Source organism: Sinohyriopsis cumingii, chromosome 12, assembly GCF_028554795.1.
Source record: "Sinohyriopsis cumingii isolate HCF-2022 chromosome 12, ASM2855479v2, whole genome shotgun sequence".
Classification (NCBI taxonomy): Eukaryota; Metazoa; Mollusca; class Bivalvia; order Unionida; family Unionidae; genus Sinohyriopsis; species Sinohyriopsis cumingii.
The window spans coordinates 33,127,547-33,150,008 of NC_142972.1; the positions used below are offsets into that span (position 1 = coordinate 33,127,547).

General features: G+C 32.4%; 1 protein-coding gene across 1 annotated transcript in view; it reads left to right on the forward strand.

Moving 5' to 3' along the window:
• Positions 1 to 10,006, forward strand: part of LOC149786217 (uncharacterized) — an 80,789-nt gene extending 70,783 nt beyond the window's left edge. Inside the window, exons 10-11 of the mRNA XM_089975906.1 lie at positions 7,907 to 8,055; positions 8,870 to 10,006. Of these exons, the coding sequence (XP_089832032.1) occupies positions 7,907 to 8,055; positions 8,870 to 9,631 (911 nt within the window). The 3' untranslated portion in view covers positions 9,632 to 10,006. The remainder of the gene's footprint in view (positions 1 to 7,906; positions 8,056 to 8,869) is intronic.
• Positions 10,007 to 22,462: the final 12,456 nt, after the last annotated feature.

Consider the following 22,462-nt stretch of genomic DNA (forward strand, 5'->3'; position numbering starts at 1 on the left):
TATCATGATTATCCTTGGCAAACATCATACCTGGGCCAGCTGATCTGGTGAAATCATCTGAATACCTAGCTAGGCCTATAATTGTTGTGGCAATATCAACATTTTCGTTAATAGACTCGATTTCTCTTCCGTCAATCATATATTTGGCGCTATCAAATAACGCCAGAATACCGTTATTGACAAATCCTAATTTAAAATCTCGTACAAACATCTCAACAACTGGAGGACCAGCAATGGGAGTGACTCTTATAATTTCACCCTCAACCTCAATAAACGCCTCACACAGTAGAAAATGTCTGCTTGTATCATGAACCTGCAGGTCAATTCGACCGACCGCATTTGGTATTATGGCGTCGTACGAGTAATGTTGATAATCATGTATCGATTTATCTTTACTTATAGATTCATTCATGTCAAATGCTTCATTAGATATCCGCGCAAACATTTTATTATAAAGATTATCTTCTAAAACGAAGACCACTTCCCGATATAAAACTAGTATTTATCATTTTATTGGTCTCTTGATTTGTTAATTTATTAGCTTCCTGATTGACTAATTTATTTGTTTCCTGATTTGCTAATTCTGCTAGTTTTTGATTTGCCGCACCGTTTATTATTTTACTAACGTCACTAGGCATCACCGCGGTGCTGGGTAATTCAACCGGTTGTTTTTTTCCTGCGTATTAAATTTAATATTCTGTCCTTGACGGCGTTAAAAGCTTTACCAGCAATATCACTAGCAGCAGCAGCGGCTTTATAGCCAACAAAACCTATAGCTTTCATTGATAATTGTTTAGCAACAGATCCGGCTTTAGGAGCTATTCTTGTGATGAATCCTTTAACAATATCACCAAGTCCGCTTCCGTAAGTAAATCTGTACATGGGCAACCGAGCATTTACTACTCGAACTTGCACAGGTCTACGATGATGTTTGTGAACGATCATTTTATTTAATTAATTATTTATCTAACAACTAATCGCTGTAGTCGTCGATAATTTCATTGATGAGATTTCTGTAAACATGAACATCCACGATACCACAGCGAAATAATCGCTGACAAATATCAGCTACCTCATTAATTATCTCTGGTGAATTATTTCCAGCTCGTTTTCCCCCAATAAGAACTTCTAACCGAGATACGTCATTAACAGCACTATCAGGGCAGACAGAATTATAACTGCTACCGGTGGCACCTTGTTGTTCTTCTCCGAAAATATCTCTTAGTAAATCATAAGATTCTTCTTCTTGGGGTTGTTGTTCCTGAAGTTGTTGCTGCTCTAATTGTTTTTTTCTTTCATGTACTTTTTTCTTAAATTCTTTAAATCCGGGATCATCTTTATCATAAGGTTTATTTTCAGAAGCAAAATATACTGAAGTCCAATTACCAGGTCTTAATTTATCAAGATGTTCCTGTTTTACATATTCAGCTTTATCTTTATATTTAAGTATAGCAATATCAATTAATTTATTTTCATCTTTAAAAATATCGAGAGCATCATCGGTAAACAAATGTCAAGCAAGCCAACCTGTTTTCTCGGGAGATTGTTGCTGAGGTAGTATTTGTTTTTGTGCAGGCTGAGGTAGTGGTTTTGGTAATGCAAAAGGAGAAGGTGGTATTGATCTATAAAAATCTATCATATTAATAAAATTAATATATCTAGGATCGTTTTTATTAATATGATCAATATCATAATGCACATAAAGCATCCATCTCTCCCATGCTTCATAAGATACGGGTTTATCGGCGTATTCAGATTTTAAATGTTTTTTTCACTGATGATAATTATCTACAGCAAATTTAGCTAGTTGATTAGGTTTAAGCGATCTTATTTCTTCGATACTATATTTTGGTAAATTTTTCAATCGCGCGAACTCCACCAGCGGCTTGTTCATCATCATCATCATCATCTATGTCTTCTTCGGGTGTTTCTTCAGTTTCAGCTTGAGGTTTACGTCCAGCCTTAGGTTTATACTTAATTTTAGATTTAATTTTAGGTTTAAGTTTAGATTTAGCCGCTGGTACGAGTTGAATTACAGGTGCAGGCACAAGTACAGGTGCAGGTTGAGTTCGAGTTTATTCTTCAATTTGTTTTAACACTGGAAGAATACCTTTTTTTCTCACATCAGGATCTTTAACATCTCTGAGTAAAACTTTTTCGGTGGTTTCAGTAACTGGTTTAAATAATTTGGTTGATAACTCAGTAAATCCATGTTTTGCATCCTCATATGAACGTAGTTTTCGTTTAACAGAATTTCTCACAGGAAGATATTTTATGAGTATTTATATACAAATAATTTCAATTTATAATAACAAAAAAATTACGGATTAGTCTTGACCAAATATTTTAAAATTTTCTTTACTAGGAATTTAACGGCGTTGACACACACACGCTAAGAAATATTCATCAAACTTGGTGCAACGGTGACATGGATATTATTAAATTTAAAAATCTATTTAGTCGTGCTCAGTTAACTCCACACGGATTTATAACGATAAATTTACATGATCCACGATCACGATATCGAGTTGGTCTCGACCAAATATTTTAAAATTTTCTTTACTAGGAGCAGCAGTGAGGGCCGAGTACCTATGGGATGTCCTATAGGTCTGCTCAATCAAAAATGACACACCATAGCAGTCTTTAATTTTGAAAATAAAGGTTTCTAAAAATAATTATTTCGTAGGAGCTCTCAAATGTGGAAACAAACCTGGTCTGTTCGCCCTCACTGCTGCTCACCCATCATATTGGGAAGAAACCCATTCATCTAGGAGGTTCACATACAGTATATGCATAAAGAATTTCAATGAACTTCTATCGAACTTACAGTAGATGTAATAACGCACCAGCTGACAACAAATGATATGATTATCTCATTACAGATTGGCCAATGATGTCATAAATACAATTCATTATAGAAGAATAAAGTTAACACATGCTGCATGTTGACCTGACATTACTCTTGCATGAATGAGGCAATGTGCACTATTATTTATACTATTTGGATGCTGAGATTTTATCTCATAAAAGTATGATAATTAGTGGAAGATAATTCCTTGTCAATAATATACCAGTTAGACTAATTTTACTTGTCCAAAATTATGTGGAAAGCTGTTTCAGAGACATTAATGTTAGTAGAGTAAAAATAATATTCTCATTCTACAGTATTAATAATGATGTTTACTAAATTATTTCCATTTATGAATTTCAAGCTTGATTAGAGACATATTCCATTTATGATTTTATTCATTTAATTTGAACTTTTGCACTTTCTCAGGCTTCTTACCTGACCAAAAGACATGATGTACACGGAATACTGGCAACATGGCTGATAGTTGCATGCTGTATGTACTTCAGACAACACATAATTGGGATGATTTTTTGTACTTTTGGACACCAGTCAGTAAGGCATCCCATATTATAGCATTACAGAACTTAAGAACATTGCAGCCATTAGACCTAGCTTTACTTTGATGACAAAGTTTTTGCATAATTTGTATTTTTTTTATCAAATGCATTACCTTTTCACATTACATTAGAATAATTTTTTCCACTACCTCCGAATCCAGCCCTACTGGAATGATGGAAAAACTTTCTGTCAATAAATTAAATAGACAAAGGGAAGCAACTCTTGTAGGCTAATTCCCCCTTTACCTGCTAGGTGGCTTCTGATATACCCAATTTAGACCAGTTTTTTGTTGTGCTATCCTGCTGTAAAAATGACCTCCATAGAATACTTTTAATCTAGTTCTTAAATTTTAATCATTTATTTTCAGTGGTTTAGTAATTAATATTGTTTTATTTGGTGCATACATAAATTTTGTGAACTCAGGTGAATTTATTGATATTTTTGCACTTACTGTACTGTTCATTATATTCATCTGGGATTTTGATTGGTGACGTTCAGTTTCACAATAGAAATGTTTGCGCACTATTCTATCAACTATTACAAGTCCTCGTTGTGTTGATAAAGCAGTTTGCATTAATTGATATATATTTTTTGTATGTATTTGTTTGTTATTCTTCTTCATTTCCACCACACCATGCAGAGGCATAAGCAGCTCCAGAATGTGCTGTATCTGTGATTATTATATGCTCATTTTTGTCTCCATTAAGTTTACATTGTCAGAATCATGCAGTATTTTATGATATTGCACTCACATGCACTTCATATTTCACTCATGTGCATGACACGTGTGCCCAATAGTGAATTAGGAACTACTTTGTAATCAAATCACATACACTCATGTAGTAGACGCTTTACATTTTAGTTGATTAGATTTGTTTCTGAATGAACTAAAGCAGATGCTTCTTGGAATGCCATATACCAGCTGCTTTGTCACATTCTATGTTAACTTTTTTGATACAATATTTGGAATTTAGGCTAGTGATATACACCAGACAGGTCATACAATTCCTGGGTCCCTGCAAATAACATGCAAGTGACAAGGCATAAACGTTTTGGCTGGTAATGAGAATGGCAAAAAATATATGCAGAGTTTTACATCCTGAATTTCCTCAAAATGTACTTTCTTAGTTCTACAAATCTGAATTACATGAGCCATGTCATGGGTTCTAAAGCTTGATCACACTTTTCGAAATTGTAATGTAATTTTGACTAAATTTCAAGTACAATTACGTCCTCCTTACTGCACTCAAAATCAAATGAACGTTATATTCCATTGTGTCTTTTTGATAATTAAAATTGAAAGACTTCATATATTTCACACATTATGATTTTAAACATTCAATGACAGAACAGAAACACACTTGCAGATGTCAACACGCTGCTCCGCTGCTGAAATCCGATGTACTTCATGTAAAATTGGCACAGATAAATCCAGTCCATAATCATGAAATTTCATAGAATTGACAAAAATACTAAAATCTATTCATTCCAGACCAAGTGGAATAGTTGTTGCAATGTGCATTCATTCACAATATTATTCTAAATTTCAATTTTAAGTAGACCAAAATGACATTTTCTTTCCCAATTTCTGTCTATCGCGCGACTAAAGTTCAAATTTGTTTGGGCGGAGTTATGTGCGCATTAATAATGCTGTTCTTTTGTATTGATGAATCTGCGCATGTGTATTTAGTTTGGAATACAGCATAAATTCAGTTACTTTGTTTCTTGAAATGTATTTTTGTTTATATAATTAAATTATAGGTAGAATAAGAAAATGACCATATAAAAAAAAGGGTACTGCATTTGTATGGGAAAAGAGTTCATCCCAAGGTCATGCAGTATATCCATCCAAAAAACTCGTTCATATTTGCCCATACAAACGCAGTAACCTATAAATACAGCAGAACCATTGATTAGTCTTATGTGTGATGTCAAGATGGGCTCTCCACCCCCACCCATGAAAACACAGAATAACTCCAGAATATACTGTATCCATTAATATAGTAGAATCTTTGATTAGTTTCATGGCTGACGCCTAGATACCCATTTACACCCCCATCAAGACCCAGAAGCAGCACCAGAACATGCTGTATCTGTGAGTAGAGTCAAAAACACTGGAAATTTTTATAAGCTCATGGAAAAGCATATGATCAGTATGACTCAAAAGACTTTGTTTCAATATGTCGATAAGGTTATCTATAATAATCCCAATAGAGAGAAGCACGGACCTTGTATGAGGAATCAAAAAAGTAGAATTATGCCCATGAGGCATGGGCTTGCACTCACTTACTGCATCTGTGCATTAAAAAATTACGTAAACAAAATGGAAGTGGAGATTGGCAATTTCACCAATACGGGACGGATGGACAGTCCATGCCGACCATACTGCACCATTTGGCTGGACCACAAATCATATATCATCTCTGGTACACTGTTCCAACTGCCCACCTATCGGTCCACCCATACAAATGAGCTATTCACAATTACAGTGGTCAGGAGTCAGTTTTCTACAGCTGGTGAGCCATGAGCAGCATTATTTTCCTCACTGTGTGGTGGATAATCAGTGTTGAGAAGTTAGACCTTAACCCTTCTCAACATTTTCATCCATCTAGATCTGGAACCCTCAACACATATTAACACTGCATCCTGCTTCTAAATCCACTGTAATAATTTGTTCATGCATCAGAGAAGGCATCAACCAAGATGTTGGGGTTGGACCTTCAGTAAGATGTCAGATCAAGTCATTCAGGACATTATCCACAGAGAATGTAGCATTCTTGGACAACATTGTATACATCCATTTAGTAAGTATGGTTTATTTAGTTGAAGCGAGGAACAAGCTTACTTCCCTCATTCACAGTTTAAATTGGATAATCGGAGTAGGAAAGTCCGACCTTAGCCATTCCAAACATTTTGCCTATTTAGATATTGAACTTTTAACACATATGGCATCATTCTCCCAGACATATTTATAGGTTACAGCATTTGTATGGGAAAATATGAACGAGTTTTTCGGATGGAAATACTGTACGACCTTGGGAGTGCAGTATATCCATGTGACAAAACAAGTTCATATTTTCCTATACAAATGCATTAACCTTTTTATTATATGCTCATTTTCTTATTCTACCTGAGGCTTAATTATGTAAACAAAAATACACTACATGAAACAAAGTAACTGAATGTATGTCATATTTCATTCTAAGTTCACAAGCGCAGATTCATCATTACAAAGCAACAACATTATTAATGCGCATATAACTCCGCCCAGATAAATGTGACTTTAGGTTCTTGCTAGACATAAGTTTCAAAAGAAAATGACTTTTGGTCTACTTAAAATTTGGAGTCAAATTGTGAATGAATGCGCATTGCAACAACTTCTCCATTTGATCTAGAATGAATAGATTTTGGTATTTTTGTTGTTTCTTCGAAATCTTGCGATTATGGACTGGATTTATCTGTGCCAATTCTACATGAAGTACATCGGATTTCAGTGGCGATGGAGCAGCATGTTTACATCTGCAAGTATGTTTCTGTTCTGTCATTGAATGCTTGAAATCATACTACGCAAAATATATGAAGTCTTTCAATTGTAATTATCAAAAAGACGCTATGGAATTTAATGCTTGTTTCATGTTGAATGCTGTAAGGAAGTTGTAATTGCACTTGGAATATAATGAAAATTACAGTACAATTTCAAAATGTGCAATCAAGCTTGAGAACCAATGACATGGCTCATGTAATTCAGATTTGCAGAACTAATATAGTACATTTTGAGGAAATTCAGGATGTAAAACTGTAAGTATATTTGTTGCCATTCTTATTATCAGCTAAAGAGTTTATGCCTTGTCACTTGCATGTTAATTGTAGGGACCTAGCAATTTTATGAAATCTGGCGTCTGTCACCCGCCTAAATCCGAAATGTTGTATTAAATAAGTTAATATGGAATGTGACAAAGCAGCTGGTATGTAGCAGTCCACAAACCATCTGCTTTAGTTAATTGAGAAACAAATTTAATCAACCAAAACGTAAAGCGCCTACTACATGAGTGTACATGATTTGTTTTCAAAGTAGTTATCATATAGCCATCGCTGCACATTTCTGATATCATGTTCAGTTGCCTGCTTCATTGATAGTTTCTTCTGCGAGTCTATGAATTCATCCACATTGTCAACTTTGGCATCTCTACTTTCAAATGGCTCAAATAGATGGTTTACATCATCCACACAAATAAATAAATCAAAAGTGCTGGAATCTGCATCCATTGTTTGTTTAAAATAGAAAGTAGTTCCATTATGAATGCAATATAACTTGTGCGTGCTAGTGTACTATTGTAAAATACTGAATGATTCTGACAATATAAAGTTAATGGAGAAGACAATGAGCATATAATAATGAAAGTTAGCTAATGTGTTGGAGAAAGCATGAAATGAGAATATTTATGCAAGGAATTTATGCAAAGAAGTTTCTTACAACTCCTCACACTACTCATCAAGGTGGTGGATCTGTTGTAATGTCAGTATCCTACTGGACCTGCTATGGTCCAAACAATGGACACTTCAAGAGAAAGAAGGCTCTTCATATCAACATCTTAAAAATGGAAGCCGTTCTCAAAACCTTCCATGTGGACGTGGAACATATGCATGTAAGCATGGTCCTGGTAAGCATTTGATGGTAAAGGAAATAATAACGTGAGGATTCTCACAAGGAACTCCCTCGTATGTGTATAAAAAATTGACTCTCGTTGTGCTAAACCAACATTAGTATAAGTTCATCCTCTTAGAAAAGCAACCATGCTCCTACTGGGGGATGCATGTATACATAGGATTCACAGCATTTCCTTCACTTACCCATTCACTTAATGTAATGTGATCAAGAAATGTATTTGACAGAGAGTAATTCTTTTAGTAAATTATGTTTCTTTGATACCACTTACATGAAGATTAAAAATAATCCCTTCAACCCTCCCCTACAGTGTGAGCATCCTTTAGGGTTTCGCTAAAGTAAAACCTGGTATAAGCCAGAAAGAACATTAGACACCTAGTTATTAGAAAGGGGAGTTAATCTGTAATAGTTGCCTCCATTGTCTTTCCAGGATGGTTGGATTTGGAAGTAGCAAAGAAAGTTATCTTAATGTAATGTGATCAGGTAAATATTATTGCCAGAACATACATTTCTCAAATATTTTCTTTCTTAAATTACAGTCCACAAATAAAATACCATATAACTCCTTGGTTAGATTTGAAATATGTGATTATATATAGTTTCTCACCTCAATATATGCTGTGTTTTGATTGATCATTTAAACTAGTACCAAAGTTTGAACAAATTATTAAACTTGAATGCCATTCTTTAAACTTATGATTTGCAGGCAGTTTTGATGAAGCCAAAAAGTATTATCATGAGAGCCTAAAACGACATATGAAAAATCTTGAAGAGGAAAATGATGAACGTATCAGAGAAAAAAACCACTTACAGAAAAGGAGGTTCCAGCCTTTGGATTTATCTTTGACTATTTGGGTGTCTTCTATCAACAGACAGGTGATGATAAACAAGCCCTTGATTATCATGAAAAGGGGTTGGAAATTAATAGACAGCTGAAGGTTCCACCCCGAATTTTGCCTGTTTCTATAAACCATGTAGCAGCATATTATGCTTTGTTCAAGAGGTGTGATGAGGCTGTAGAACTGTTGAAGGAGGCAGAATTAAATCTGCTCCGAGCAGTTCCTCCCAATGAGGCAAATCTTAGTCTAATTTATGACACAATTGGGAAAGTGTATAACAAAATGAAAAATTTTTCTCAAGCAATAATAGAACTTGAAAAATCAGTCAGATTGCGGGAAAAGCTCATGGATAGAAGTGCAATGTATGCTGAGAGCATTCTTCATTTATGTCAGGCCAAAATAGGAATGAAAAACTATGAGGCAGCAAAGTCATTGGCACAGAAAGTTATATCAATGAAGACGGATCTTGCTAAAAATATGCCCCAGAATAGTTTCGTTTCAGAGGCCTTGGAATGTTTAGTGGAAATTAGCCTACAGTCAAATGAGGAAAGTTGTAAGCAGTTACTTGAAGCATTTGAGAATTTAGAGAAAGAGTTACAAAGGCTTATCGATCTGCACAAGACCAAAGGGAATGACAATCTTGTACAGCATTACACAGAGAGATTACAATCTATCAATGCAAAGGTTATTGTATCAATGAAAGATACACCCGTATAGTATAAAGTCTATATTGTCTATAGTCAGACGTGTTTTTTGTGAAAATCCTCTTTGTTGTAATATTATTGTCCATCGTTTTGACAAAACAGTGAACCAGTCTTTGTGTTCAGTCTTTTTATAGGACCAGATTTATATGATAACTTGTCATTATTTCTGATGGTAATGAGATGGTGAATAATGTTTTCTAGTTGTAAAGATGTGTTAATGTTGAACAATATTTTGATAATGAATAGTCTTAAGATTTTCACCAGTTAGGAATTTTTGCCTCTGTTCATATCATTTCAGGGATTATCTATGAAGTAATCATTCAATGATTGTGTTTATGACTGTTTACACATCAGATTCTATGTTGATAACACTTTATATATATATATATATATATATATATATATATATATATATAATTTACAGTCACATCTCAGTGCAGGTTTTCCAAAGGTACTGAGCAGGATTTGAGTAGCATGGACACATGTGCAAAGGAAATGTTGAGTAGTTAAAATCTTCAAATCTTTTATGGAACATTGTTGAGTGACAAAAAGAATTTATTATAGACATTGGAGGAGAATAATATCATTTAATATACAGAAACCTTACTCAGCTTTATCTTATACAATCATAATTGTTATGCAAATGATGAAGAAAAATTATTAACTTTCTGTTGTTTTAATTACTGAGTTATTTTTCCTTTGTGCTAAGATTGCAGTTTTGTTTGAACCATCCTTTCCCTTCTTAAAATTGTTCAGATACATGACATACGTTTAGAGTAAATTAGGTCAATTAGACTAATTTCTACTAAGTATCCCCTATGTAATTTACTTTGTTTCTTTTTCAAATGATCAGACAAGAAAAAACAACAACAGAACAGCATTTAGTAGTTGAATTAAAAGTTATATCACTTTTTTATCATTAAGTAGAGAAGAGATGGAGAGACTTCTGTGGGCAATTTTATGGTTTTGTTGGAAAAATAGCTTTTTAAGCTGAAATAACAAAATGGCACTGCCATGTGCACCTGAGTAGGTAAGGACAAGAAGAAAATAACCCAAACAATGTCACATAAATAGAAATAATAAAAGCTTGCTTTTGTCCTCCTGTATCAAGTTGAATTCAAAACAGAAATGGTAACTGCATGATAATAATGAAATATTTTCATGTGAAATTTATTTAGTTTAGCTCTGATTAGCATCCATTTGCAAATTTGATGTTACTTAAAGTATGTTTTCTCATGTCAGTTGGAAGTGTTTGCTATTTTCTGTCTACTGCATTAACACTTTAAGGGTTCAGATTACTCATGTTGATGTTGCAATACAATTGTTAATTTAATTTCTAGTATATACATTGTTATACATTTATTTTTGTTTTGAATTGCCTATTTCTAGACCATTGCTGTAAGTCCACTAGACATGAAGGATATTGTTTAATCATGTAGTAGTCTGTAATCCAGTCTGCTATATGCAAGTTTTCAAAAATTTGAAGTCTTGTATTTTTATGTTTCTCTCTTTCCTCAGTGAACTATTATGCTTCATTACTTTCCTGATATGTCTTTACACAGGACCTAAGCATCAATTGATATTTATTTGTTGCAATCTGTTAAAAATATTCCTTTATTTTCATTTTCTTGAAACTGTCTATTAAGGGTTCTATTACTTCACATTGCCTCTGAAGGGGTTATAGCTCTTAAATATTGCATTAGTTCAGTCAGTATGTTTCTTTACATTGATATAGTTTGCAACATTGGGTATATTTTTGTTCCTATTTCTTTTGTGGCCATTGGTTTAGATATAGATATTCTATAGGCATTGATGTAGATATAGATATTATATACTCATTGATGTAGATGTAGCTATTCTGTAGCCATTAATGTAGATTTAGATATTCTGTAGCCATTGATATAGATATAGATATTCTATAGCCATTGGTTTAGATATGGATATTCTATAGCCATTGATGTAGGTATAGACATTCTAAAGCCATTGATGTAGATATATATATCCTGTAACCATTGATGTAGATATAGATATTCTAGCTATAGCCATTGATGTAGATTAGACATTCTATAGCCATTGATATAGATATATAGATTCTGTAGCCATTGATGTAGATAAATATATTCTGTAACCATTGATGTAGATATAGATAATCTATACCCATTGAAGTAGGTATAGATTATCTATAGCCATTGATTTAGTTATATATATATTCTATAGCCGTTGATATAGATACAGACATTCTATAGCCATTGGTTTAGATATAGATATTCTATAACCATTCATGTGGATATAGTTATTCTATAGCCATTGATGTAAATATATATATTCTATAGCCATTGATGTAGATATAGATATTCTGTGATTTGTGATTTTGAATTTTAACGTAGCTTTAACAATTTTTCAGTCATATCGCTACAATGTCTGCAATGTAGCAGTTTATAGTGATGTCTAGCACTGGGGCATCATGCCGCAGACATGTAGCATGATGTCCCACCCAGTCACATTATCCTTACACCAGGCCAACCAGTCCTAACACTAACCTCTTAATGCTGAATGCCAAGCGAGGCAGCTGTTAGTACCATTTTTGTAAGTCTCTGGTATGACTCGGTGGGGGATCAAACCCACGACCTCCCGCATCCGAGGCAGATGCTCTAACCACTAGGCCACTGGAGCGGTAGATATTATGTAGCCAGTGATGTAGATATAGATATTCTATAGCCAATGATATAGATATAGATATTCTATAGCCATTTTTTTTAAATTATAGATATTGTATAGCCATTAACGTAGTTATAAATATTCCATAGCCATTGGTTTAGACAAAACAAAAAGGGTCAACAGCAAATTACACTCAAGTGGATTACCCCTGAGATCAATGAGGCTAGGCACCTAAGAGATAATTTCCACAAGAAAAAAGACATGAAAAGTTATAGAAAGTGGAGGAATAAAACTAAGCACCTGATAGATAAGGCAAAAGAGAACTACTATAAACAGGCTATTAATGAAAGTAAGAGTACCAAAACATTGTGGAAGCATCTAAAAGAGCTTAACTCACCCAAGAACAGTTGTCTTCCCCCTGTACTTAAGCAAAATGATGATATAGCAACATCTGTACAAGACATTGTGGAAATGTTCAACAATTTCTTCATAAGCATCTTCAGTAACAGTATTCAGAACCAGACGAACATTCCAATTGAACCTGATGCTCTTCTGTTATTTATAAGAGCTAAAATTCCTGATGATAATTATTTTTCAGTAGCTAATGTTAGTGAAGCTGATGATTTTGATATGCTAATTAAAGTGAATATTAATAAATCCTCTGCATTGGATGATATTGGTCCATGAATTCTTAAAATTGCTGCACCAGTAATAACAAAGTCACTAACGCATATCATAAATTTAAGTATAATGAGTGGCAATTTTCCAGAAACAATGAAATGTGTAAAGGTTCCACCTGTCTTTTAGAAAGGAGAAAAGGAGGATCCAGGAAATTACAGACCAATATCAATTCTACCTGTGTTGTCAAAATTATTTGAAAAGCATGTAGCCATTCAGGTCTATACATTTTTTGAAAAATGCTCTCTATTTCATAAAATGCAATCAGGATTTAGAAAGTACAAATCATGCCAAACAGAACTTACCAAATTAATTGATCTTTGGCTGAAGGAAATGGTTATTAGACATATGACTGTGATTGTTTTCCTTGACTTCAAGAAAGCGTTTGATCTTGTTGATTATGAAATTCTGCTGCAAAATTTTAACTGTTACAGGTTTGACAATCCTTCTTTAAACTGGTTTAGATCATACCTAAACCAAAGGTCTAAACAAGTAAGCATTGGTAAAATTAGCCCTCAAACTTGCACTATTCATTCAGGAGTCCCTCAAGGCACAGTTTTGGGCCCTGTCCTCTTCCTTATCTATATCAGTGATCTACCATTAAATAATGAATCCACAAATACAGATTTGTTTGCAAGCGATGCGACCTTGTATACATCTAGTTCTGATACTGAAGTTATCCAAACAAGATTAAACTCAGACTTTATTAGAGTCTAAAACTGGGCACAACAAAATAGGATGATTATTAATGAAGGTAAAACAAAATGTATGATTTTGGGGACATCACAAAAGCTACACAAGTCAGGGAACCCAAAACTATCTCTTGCAATAAATAATCATCCATTAGAAAATGTCAAACATGAATGGTTTGTAGGTGTGTCCATAGATAATAATTTATTATGGAATGACCATATTGATAAGTTTTGTAAAACACTGTCATCCAAAATTGCCCTTTTCAGCAGAATCAAAAAATATTTACCTATGGAAATTTGCAATCTATGCAGCAAGTCATATATTCTTACAATAATGGATTATTGTTCTAATGTATGGGGAAACTGTGCTAAATTTGAGCTTAACATGATTTATAAACTTCAGAAACATGCAGCACATGTAATTTTAGATGCATCTGTTGATCATCCCTCCAGAGCATTATTTACAGAACTCAAATGGTTCACAATATATGACAGGATAGATTTTCATAAGGCAGTTCTTTTATATAAATGTCCACATGTAACTGCACCAGAGTATCTTCAGGATTTATTCAGGCCTTTTTCAACACAATACCAGTTGAGATCAATATCACATGGAAATCTTCTAGCACCAAAACCAAGAACAGAGCAATTTAAAAAGAGTTTTCAGTACTCTGGTACAGTTTTGTGGAATAAGCTTCCACTACATGTAAAATCTGCTGATAATATTAGAGTATTTAAGAAGAGATATCATGAGCATGCATGTGTTTCTAATAGATAATGGAATTTAGTATTTTAATACTAAACATGTTAAAATAAACACTAATTATTGCTATCTTCATATAATGTGCATTGTTATACTCTCCTTAAGAGGGCCTCAAAGGAGAATAGTCCTTGACTAATGAGTCACCCTCTATAAATAAAGCATTATTATTATTATTACTACTATTATTATTATTATATAGCCATGGATGTAGATATAGATATTCTATAGCCATTGATGTAGATTATATTATATAGCCATTGGTTTGGATATGGATATAGATAAAGATATTCTATAGCTATTTTTTGTAAATATAGATATTCTGTAGCCATTGATGTAGATGTAGATATGCTATAGCCATTGGTTTAGATATATATATTCTATAGCCATGGATGTAGATATAGATATTTTGTAGCCATTGATATAGATATATATCTTCTGTAGCCATGGATGTAGATATAGATATTATGTTGCCATTAATATATACATAGATATTATGTAGCCATTGATGTAGATATAGACATTCTGTAGCCATTGATGTAGATATAGATATTCTGTAGCCGTTGATGTAGATTATATTATATAGCCATTGGTTTGGATATGGATATAGATAAAGATATTCTATAACTTTTTGTTTGTAAATATAGATATTCTGTAGCCATTGATGTAGATATAGATATGCTATAGCCATTGGTTTATATATATATATATATATATATATATATATATATATATATATATATATATATATATATATATATTCTATAGCCACGGATGTATATATAGATATTTTGTAGCCATTGATATAGATATAGATATTCTGTAGCCATTGATGTAGATATAGATATTCTGTAGCCATTGATGTAGATATAGATATTCTGTAGCCATTGATGTAGATATAGATATTATATAGCCATTGATGTAGATATAGACATTCTATAGCCATTGATGTAGATATAGATATTCTATACCATTGGTTTAGATATAGACATTCTGTAGCCATTGATGTAGATATAGATATTCTATAGCCATTGATGTAGATATAGATATTCTATAGCCATTGATATAGATATAGATATTCAATAGCCATTGATGTAGATATAGACATTCTATAGCCATTGATGTAGATATAGATATTCTATACCATTGGTTTAGATATAGACATTCTGTAGCCATTGATGTAGATATAGACATTCTATAGCCATTGATGGAGATATAGATATTCTATAGCCATTGATGTAGATATAGATATTCTATAGCCATTGATATAGATATAGATATTCTATAGCCATTGATATAGATATAGATATTCAATAGCCATTGATGTAGATATAGACATTCTATAGCCATTGATGTAGATATAGATATTCTATACCATTGGTTTAGATATAGACATTCTGTAGCCATTGATGTAGATATAGACATTCTATATCCATTAATGTAGGTATAGATATTATGTAGCCATTGATGTAGATATATATATATTCTATACCATTGGTTTAGATATAGACATTCTGTAGCCATTGATGTAGGTATAGATATTCTGTAGCCATTGATGTAGATATAGACATTATATATCCATTGATGTAGATATAGACATTCTATAGCCATTGGTTTAGATACAGATATTCTATAACCATTGATGTAGATATAGATATTCTATATTTATTGATGTAGATATAGACTTTCTGTAGCCATTGATGTAGATATAGACATTCTATAGCCATTGATGTAGATATCGACATTCTATAGCCATTGATGTAGATATAGATATTCTATAGCCATTGATGTAGATATCGACATTCTATAGCCATTGATGTAGATATAGATATTCTATAGCAAGTGTTGTAAATATAGATATTCTGCAGCCATTGACGTAGATATAGACATTCTATATCCATTGATGTAGGTATATATATTATGTAGCCATTGATGTAGGTATAGATATTCTATAGCCATTGATGTAGATATAGATATTCTATGGCCATTGATGTAGACATAGATATTCTATAGCCATTGATGTAGACATAGATATTCTGTTGCCATTGATGTAGATATAGATATTCTATAGCCATTGATGTAGATATAGATATTCTATAGCCATTGATGTAGATATAGATATTCTATAGCCATTGATGTAGGTATAGATATTCTGTAGCCATTGATGTAGATATAGACATTCTATAGCCATTGATGTAGATATAGATATTCTATAGCCATTGATGTAGATATCGACATTCTATAGCCATTGATGTAGATATAGATATTCTATAGCCATTGATGTAGATATCGACATTCTATAGCCATTGATGTAGATATAGATATTCTATAGCAAGTGTTGTAAATATAGATATTCTGCAGCCATTGACGTAGATATAGACATTCTATATCCATTGATGTAGGTATATATATTATGTAGCCATTGATGTAGGTATAGATATTCTATAGCCATTGATGTAGATATAGATATTCTATGGCCATTGATGCAGATATAGATATTATATAGCCATTGATGTAGATATAGATATTCTGTTGCCATTGATGTAGATATAGATATTCTATAGCCATTGATGTAGATATAGATATTCTATAGCCATTGATGTAGATATAGATATTCTATAGCCATTGATGCAGATATAGATATTCTATAGCCATTGATGTAGATATAGATATTCTATAGCCATTGATGCAGATATAGATATTATATAGCCATTGATGTAGATATAGATATTCTGTTGCCATTGATGTAGATATAGATATTCTATAGCCATTGATGTAGATATAGATATTCTATAGCCATTGATGTAGACATAGATATTCTGTTGCCATTGATGTAGGTATAGATATTCTGTAGCCATTGATGTAGATATAGATATTCTGTTGCCATTGATGTAGATATAGATATTCTATAGCCATTGATGTAGATATAGATATTCTATAGCCATTGATGTAGATATAGATATTCTATAGCCATTGATGTAGGTATAGATATTCTGTAGCCATTGATGTAGATATAGATATTCTGTTGCCATTGATGTAGATATAGATATTCTATAGCCACTGATGTAGATATAGATATTCTATAGCCATTGATGTAGATATAGATATTCTATAGCCATTGATGCAGATATAGATATTCTATAGCCATTGATGTAGATATAGATATTCTATAGCCATTGATGCAGATATAGATATTATATAGCCATTGATGTAGATATAGATATTCTGTTGCCATTGATGTAGATATAGATATTCTATAGCCATTGATGTAGATATAGATATTCTATAGCCATTGATGTAGATATAGATATTCTGTTGCCATTGATGTAGATATAGATATTCTATAGCCATTGATGTAGATATAGATATTCTATAGCCATTGATGTAGACATAGATATTCTGTTGCCATTGATGTAGATATAGATATTCTATAGCCATTGATGTAGATATAGATATTCTATAGCCATTGATGTAGATATAGATATTCTATAGCCATTGATGCAGATATAGATATTCTATAGCCATTGATGTAGATATAGATATTCTATAGCCATTGATGCAGATATAGATATTATATAGCCATTGATGTAGATATAGATATTCTGTTGCCATTGATGTAGATATAGATATTCTATAGCCATTGATGTAGATATAGATATTCTATAGCCATTGATGTAGACATAGATATTCTGTTGCCATTGATGTAGATATAGATATTCTATAGCCATTGATGTAGATATAGATATTCTATAGCCATTGATGTAGATATAGATATTCTATAGCCATTGATGCAGATATAGATATTATATAGCCATTGATGTAGATATAGATATTCTGTTGCCATTGATGTAGATATAGATATTCTATAGCCATTGATGTAGACATAGATATTCTGTTGCCATTGATGTAGGTATAGATATTCTGTAGCCATTGATGTAGATATAGACATTCTATAGCCATTGATGTAGATATAAATATTCTATAGCCATTGATGTAGACATAGATATTCTATAGCCATTGATTTAGTTATATATAATCTATAGCCATTGATGTAGATATAGATATTCTGTAGCCATTGATGTAGATATAGATATTCTATAGCCATTGATATAGATATTCTGTAGCCATTGATGTAGATATAGATATTCTTGGTCCCATAGATTGTCTCCATTTTTTATTTCCACCCTTTAAACTTTTTTTGTCTTTGTAATCTTAGCCATTGAATTTTATAACTTCTTTTTTGAAAATTATATTATAAAGTTGACAAAGCCTTTCTTGTTTATTCAGTGTAGATTTAAAGTTTTCCATCAGTTATTCATAGATCTTGTTCATCTTGTTCTTAGCACATGATCATTAATATTTGTGGATGTTTCAAGAATAAACCTTCTTTTTCATTCTTTTTAAACTTATTAAAACATAATAAAAATAGTACTTAATGTGTGATAATTGTATCTGCTCATTTCCAAAGGAGACATGTTCTGAATTAGTTGGAGGGACCTGTACATAATTTAGTTGTATATATCAGTTCTGTCCAAATTATGCTTTCTCATGTCTTCTTAACAGTTTGGTTCACAATTCAGTTATGTAATTAATTAATGCAATGCCAATAACTTTGTGTGATATTTGGAATGGTAATTAACTATTGGTCGATATTTCTATGTCTAAATTCAATAGAATTTCATGAACAAATATAAATGAGAAATTCTGGGGTTTAAAGGGGCTTCATTTCAAGGGCTCCCACCAAAGGTTCTCTTTAGCAGGCCTCTTGCCTATTACCATCCTTCACACACCCTAAAGTATATTTCTGGATCTGAACCTGGGTATATTCAGACATAAATGCAATCATTGTATCTGCATAATTGATTAGTAGGTATCTGTTATAGCTGATACTAATGGTATGGAACCATTGAATCATGTTAATGTTTTAAACAAGCAGCCTCATTAGCAAAAAACACTAGAAATTGTTAACATCATTTGTTTCACATCTGGTATTTTTATTTTATTTCTAAGATACTTATAGCAGTTATTAAACAATTTCATAAATAAAATCATAAATGGCGGTGAAAGACTAAATTACATTTGTTTGCAAGATATTATCGTCATGATTGCCATCATAGGACATCGAGTCTTGTCCTTGTAAAAACACAACATTCTGGCCATAAAATACATGTCAAAACTTTGGACTTGCATAGATAATCTCTGTCAACCTTCCAGATCTGAGTTTTATAAATGGCACACAGGCATAGGTATAATGTATTAAAAATAACTACAGCTGCTACCATGGAAGCTCATGATAACATATAAACATCAAGATAAGCAAAGATAACAAATTCCCAATGGGGTAAGTTTAATCAAGATGATTGTGAAAGAAGAAATTATAGGAGACAGTAACATAAATGCAGTAGAAGTAGATGCTGCCATCCTATATGGAAACTAGCTTCAGGTAAGTTGACATGACAGAATGAGAGGCATATCAGAACCGTTATACAAATGCAGGATTGTTAATGATCTTGTTCGTACCATACTATTCAGTTAATGCGTACAGCAAATTTAAATCACAATAGCATTTTACATTAATGATGGAGGAATGGATATGCATTCAATGTAATGGATAAACAGGGTTCCCACGCTCCCGGGAAATCAGGAAAAAGTTGGGAGAAATTGTAATTTTTTCCTGACCGTGAAAAGTCCTTGAATTTCGCAAATATTGATGAAAGTTGGGAAAAACCCTGGAAGTTTTTGCCACCACTTGATGCCCGAACCAATCGTGTAACTGATGGTGAGTTAAATTAATTGAGTTCTAACCAGAATGTTCGGATGGTGCAGTATGGATCATTTGGGTGATTGCAATAAATGTGTATGCTGAGTCAGTCCAAATGCTTAATTGATTAGATTTGTCTAGTAGACTTTTATTTTCAAAGTCAGCTCGATATCCTTCTCTTTCCTTTCATGGAAGGTATGAAAAGCAGTGTAGCATCACAAGAGGCCAACATGGTGGTGACAAAGTGTGGCCTAGCAAACTTTAAACATTGTTAGATCAAGTGATACATGCATGAAATCGATATGAAAATTACTTATTGTCTCAGAAAATGTGAGTATTAAAATTGTTATGTCATTCATCTGCTGAAAGACAAGATAAAATTACGGCAGTGATGAAATGTGACCTGGTACTTGAGATTTGCATTGCTAGTCGCATGAGTACACAAATCTAACTACCTATATTTGTAAATGTAGAGAAAAAATATTAAATGAAAATCATATATTGGTTGTCATAAAAATACAAACATGGAAAAACAAAATTTTCCATATTTATGAATATTCCGAGAACAATTCTGGAGTTTTGTTGTATCATGTGACTACCACGAGACATTTGCTCTCTGCTTGATAAATCAGACTGGCCAAATTGCTATTTTTTACAAAAAGTATTTGACTTTCATTTAATATAATTGAATTTCTGTACAACAAAGGAGTTTGCTGTTGATATCACATGACTTTTAGACCTCTGATTGTCTTCATTTGAGATTTGTGAAGTCCTGTGACTAGTAATGCAAATGGCAAGTACCGGGTCAGGTTTCATCTATGCATAGTTTCATCTAGTCTGTCAGTGGAATAAAGACCTAACAATTATAATACTTGCCATTTCTGAGAAAATAAACCATTTTACTATCGATTTCATGCAAGTATAAATCGACTAAAATGTCCAATAAGAAAAATTGGGTGGGAATATTCGGAGAAGCCCAGATTAGAAACCGGACTGCTATTCGTTTTAAGCAAAATTTGTAGTCCAAATTGTTGAATCTCAGAGCTGAAATGAGAAAGTGTTGTCCCTTATATTATATATTAAAAAGTTATATGAGCCCCAGTATCAATACAGGCTTGGAAACTGGTTTAATGAATTACAAGAAGACAAGATGACTTTAAAGAAAATTCAGTCTTTTGTTTATACAACAGTATATAATTTTGAAGATCTTTTGTCAAAATTTAAGTCAACTCATTCAAAAATGTTTTTTAAATGATGGATTTTTAAACAGATTGTCTTAAGGAGATTGGATTGTTTGAAAAATCTTTTTTCTGATTTTATTGGTATGAATAAATTCAGGGTTAAACTCTTTTCGTTACAAGACATGATTCTAATTATTTACATTTGTTTTTTATATACTGTAATAGGAAATGTTTACTTTCTATAAGATGCATATATATATATATATATATATATATATATATATATATATATATATATATATATATATATATTGCTATAGAATTCTTAGAATTAAAGGTTTGAAAGGAAACAAATTAATTTATGTTCATTATCTTGTTCCCACTTAGCAACATAATGCAGGTCAGCTAAATAAAGCTAGAACTTTTATTCTGTACATTGAGATGACTTTACATTCCAATTTTTAGGAATATAATCAAACTTTTTTCGTGTGATACATTTTGTGGTTTTGTACATATCATCTTTTTTGACTTTTTGGAGAGTCTTGAAAGAGAAACAACTTTAGATTTAGAAAACGCATATTTTATAATCTAAAATGATCTTTAATTTCATTCAGTAATGGTCATATGTGAACCTTGAAAAAATTAATTTCATCCTGGAAAAACCCTGGAAATTTATCTTTAGAAAAGCGTGGGATCCATGGATAAAATTATCATTGATGTAAATTAAAATCATAAATAACTACTCTCATCCTTTGATCCTATGCTTGGGTGTATGATTGCAGTGCATGCTATCTAAATAACCAGAAATATTTTCTAATGTCACCAATATTGCTTAATGCAGAGAACTGTCACTAACCACAATTCAGTTGGTTTATTCAACATTGCTGTGCAATATATGGACTGCAGATGCATTCAGCAGGGTATTATATTTCATGAATTTGTTTTTGTTTAAATTCCTAGTTCATTATCATTTTTCAGTAGTCACATCATATAAAAGAGCTTGAAAGTCATCATTTAATACAATTATTCAACACAGCCTAGCAGATGCCTGGCAGTGATTCTCATATATTAGTCCAAAACCATGTGGTCTGTTTAGAATCACTATAAAACTTGA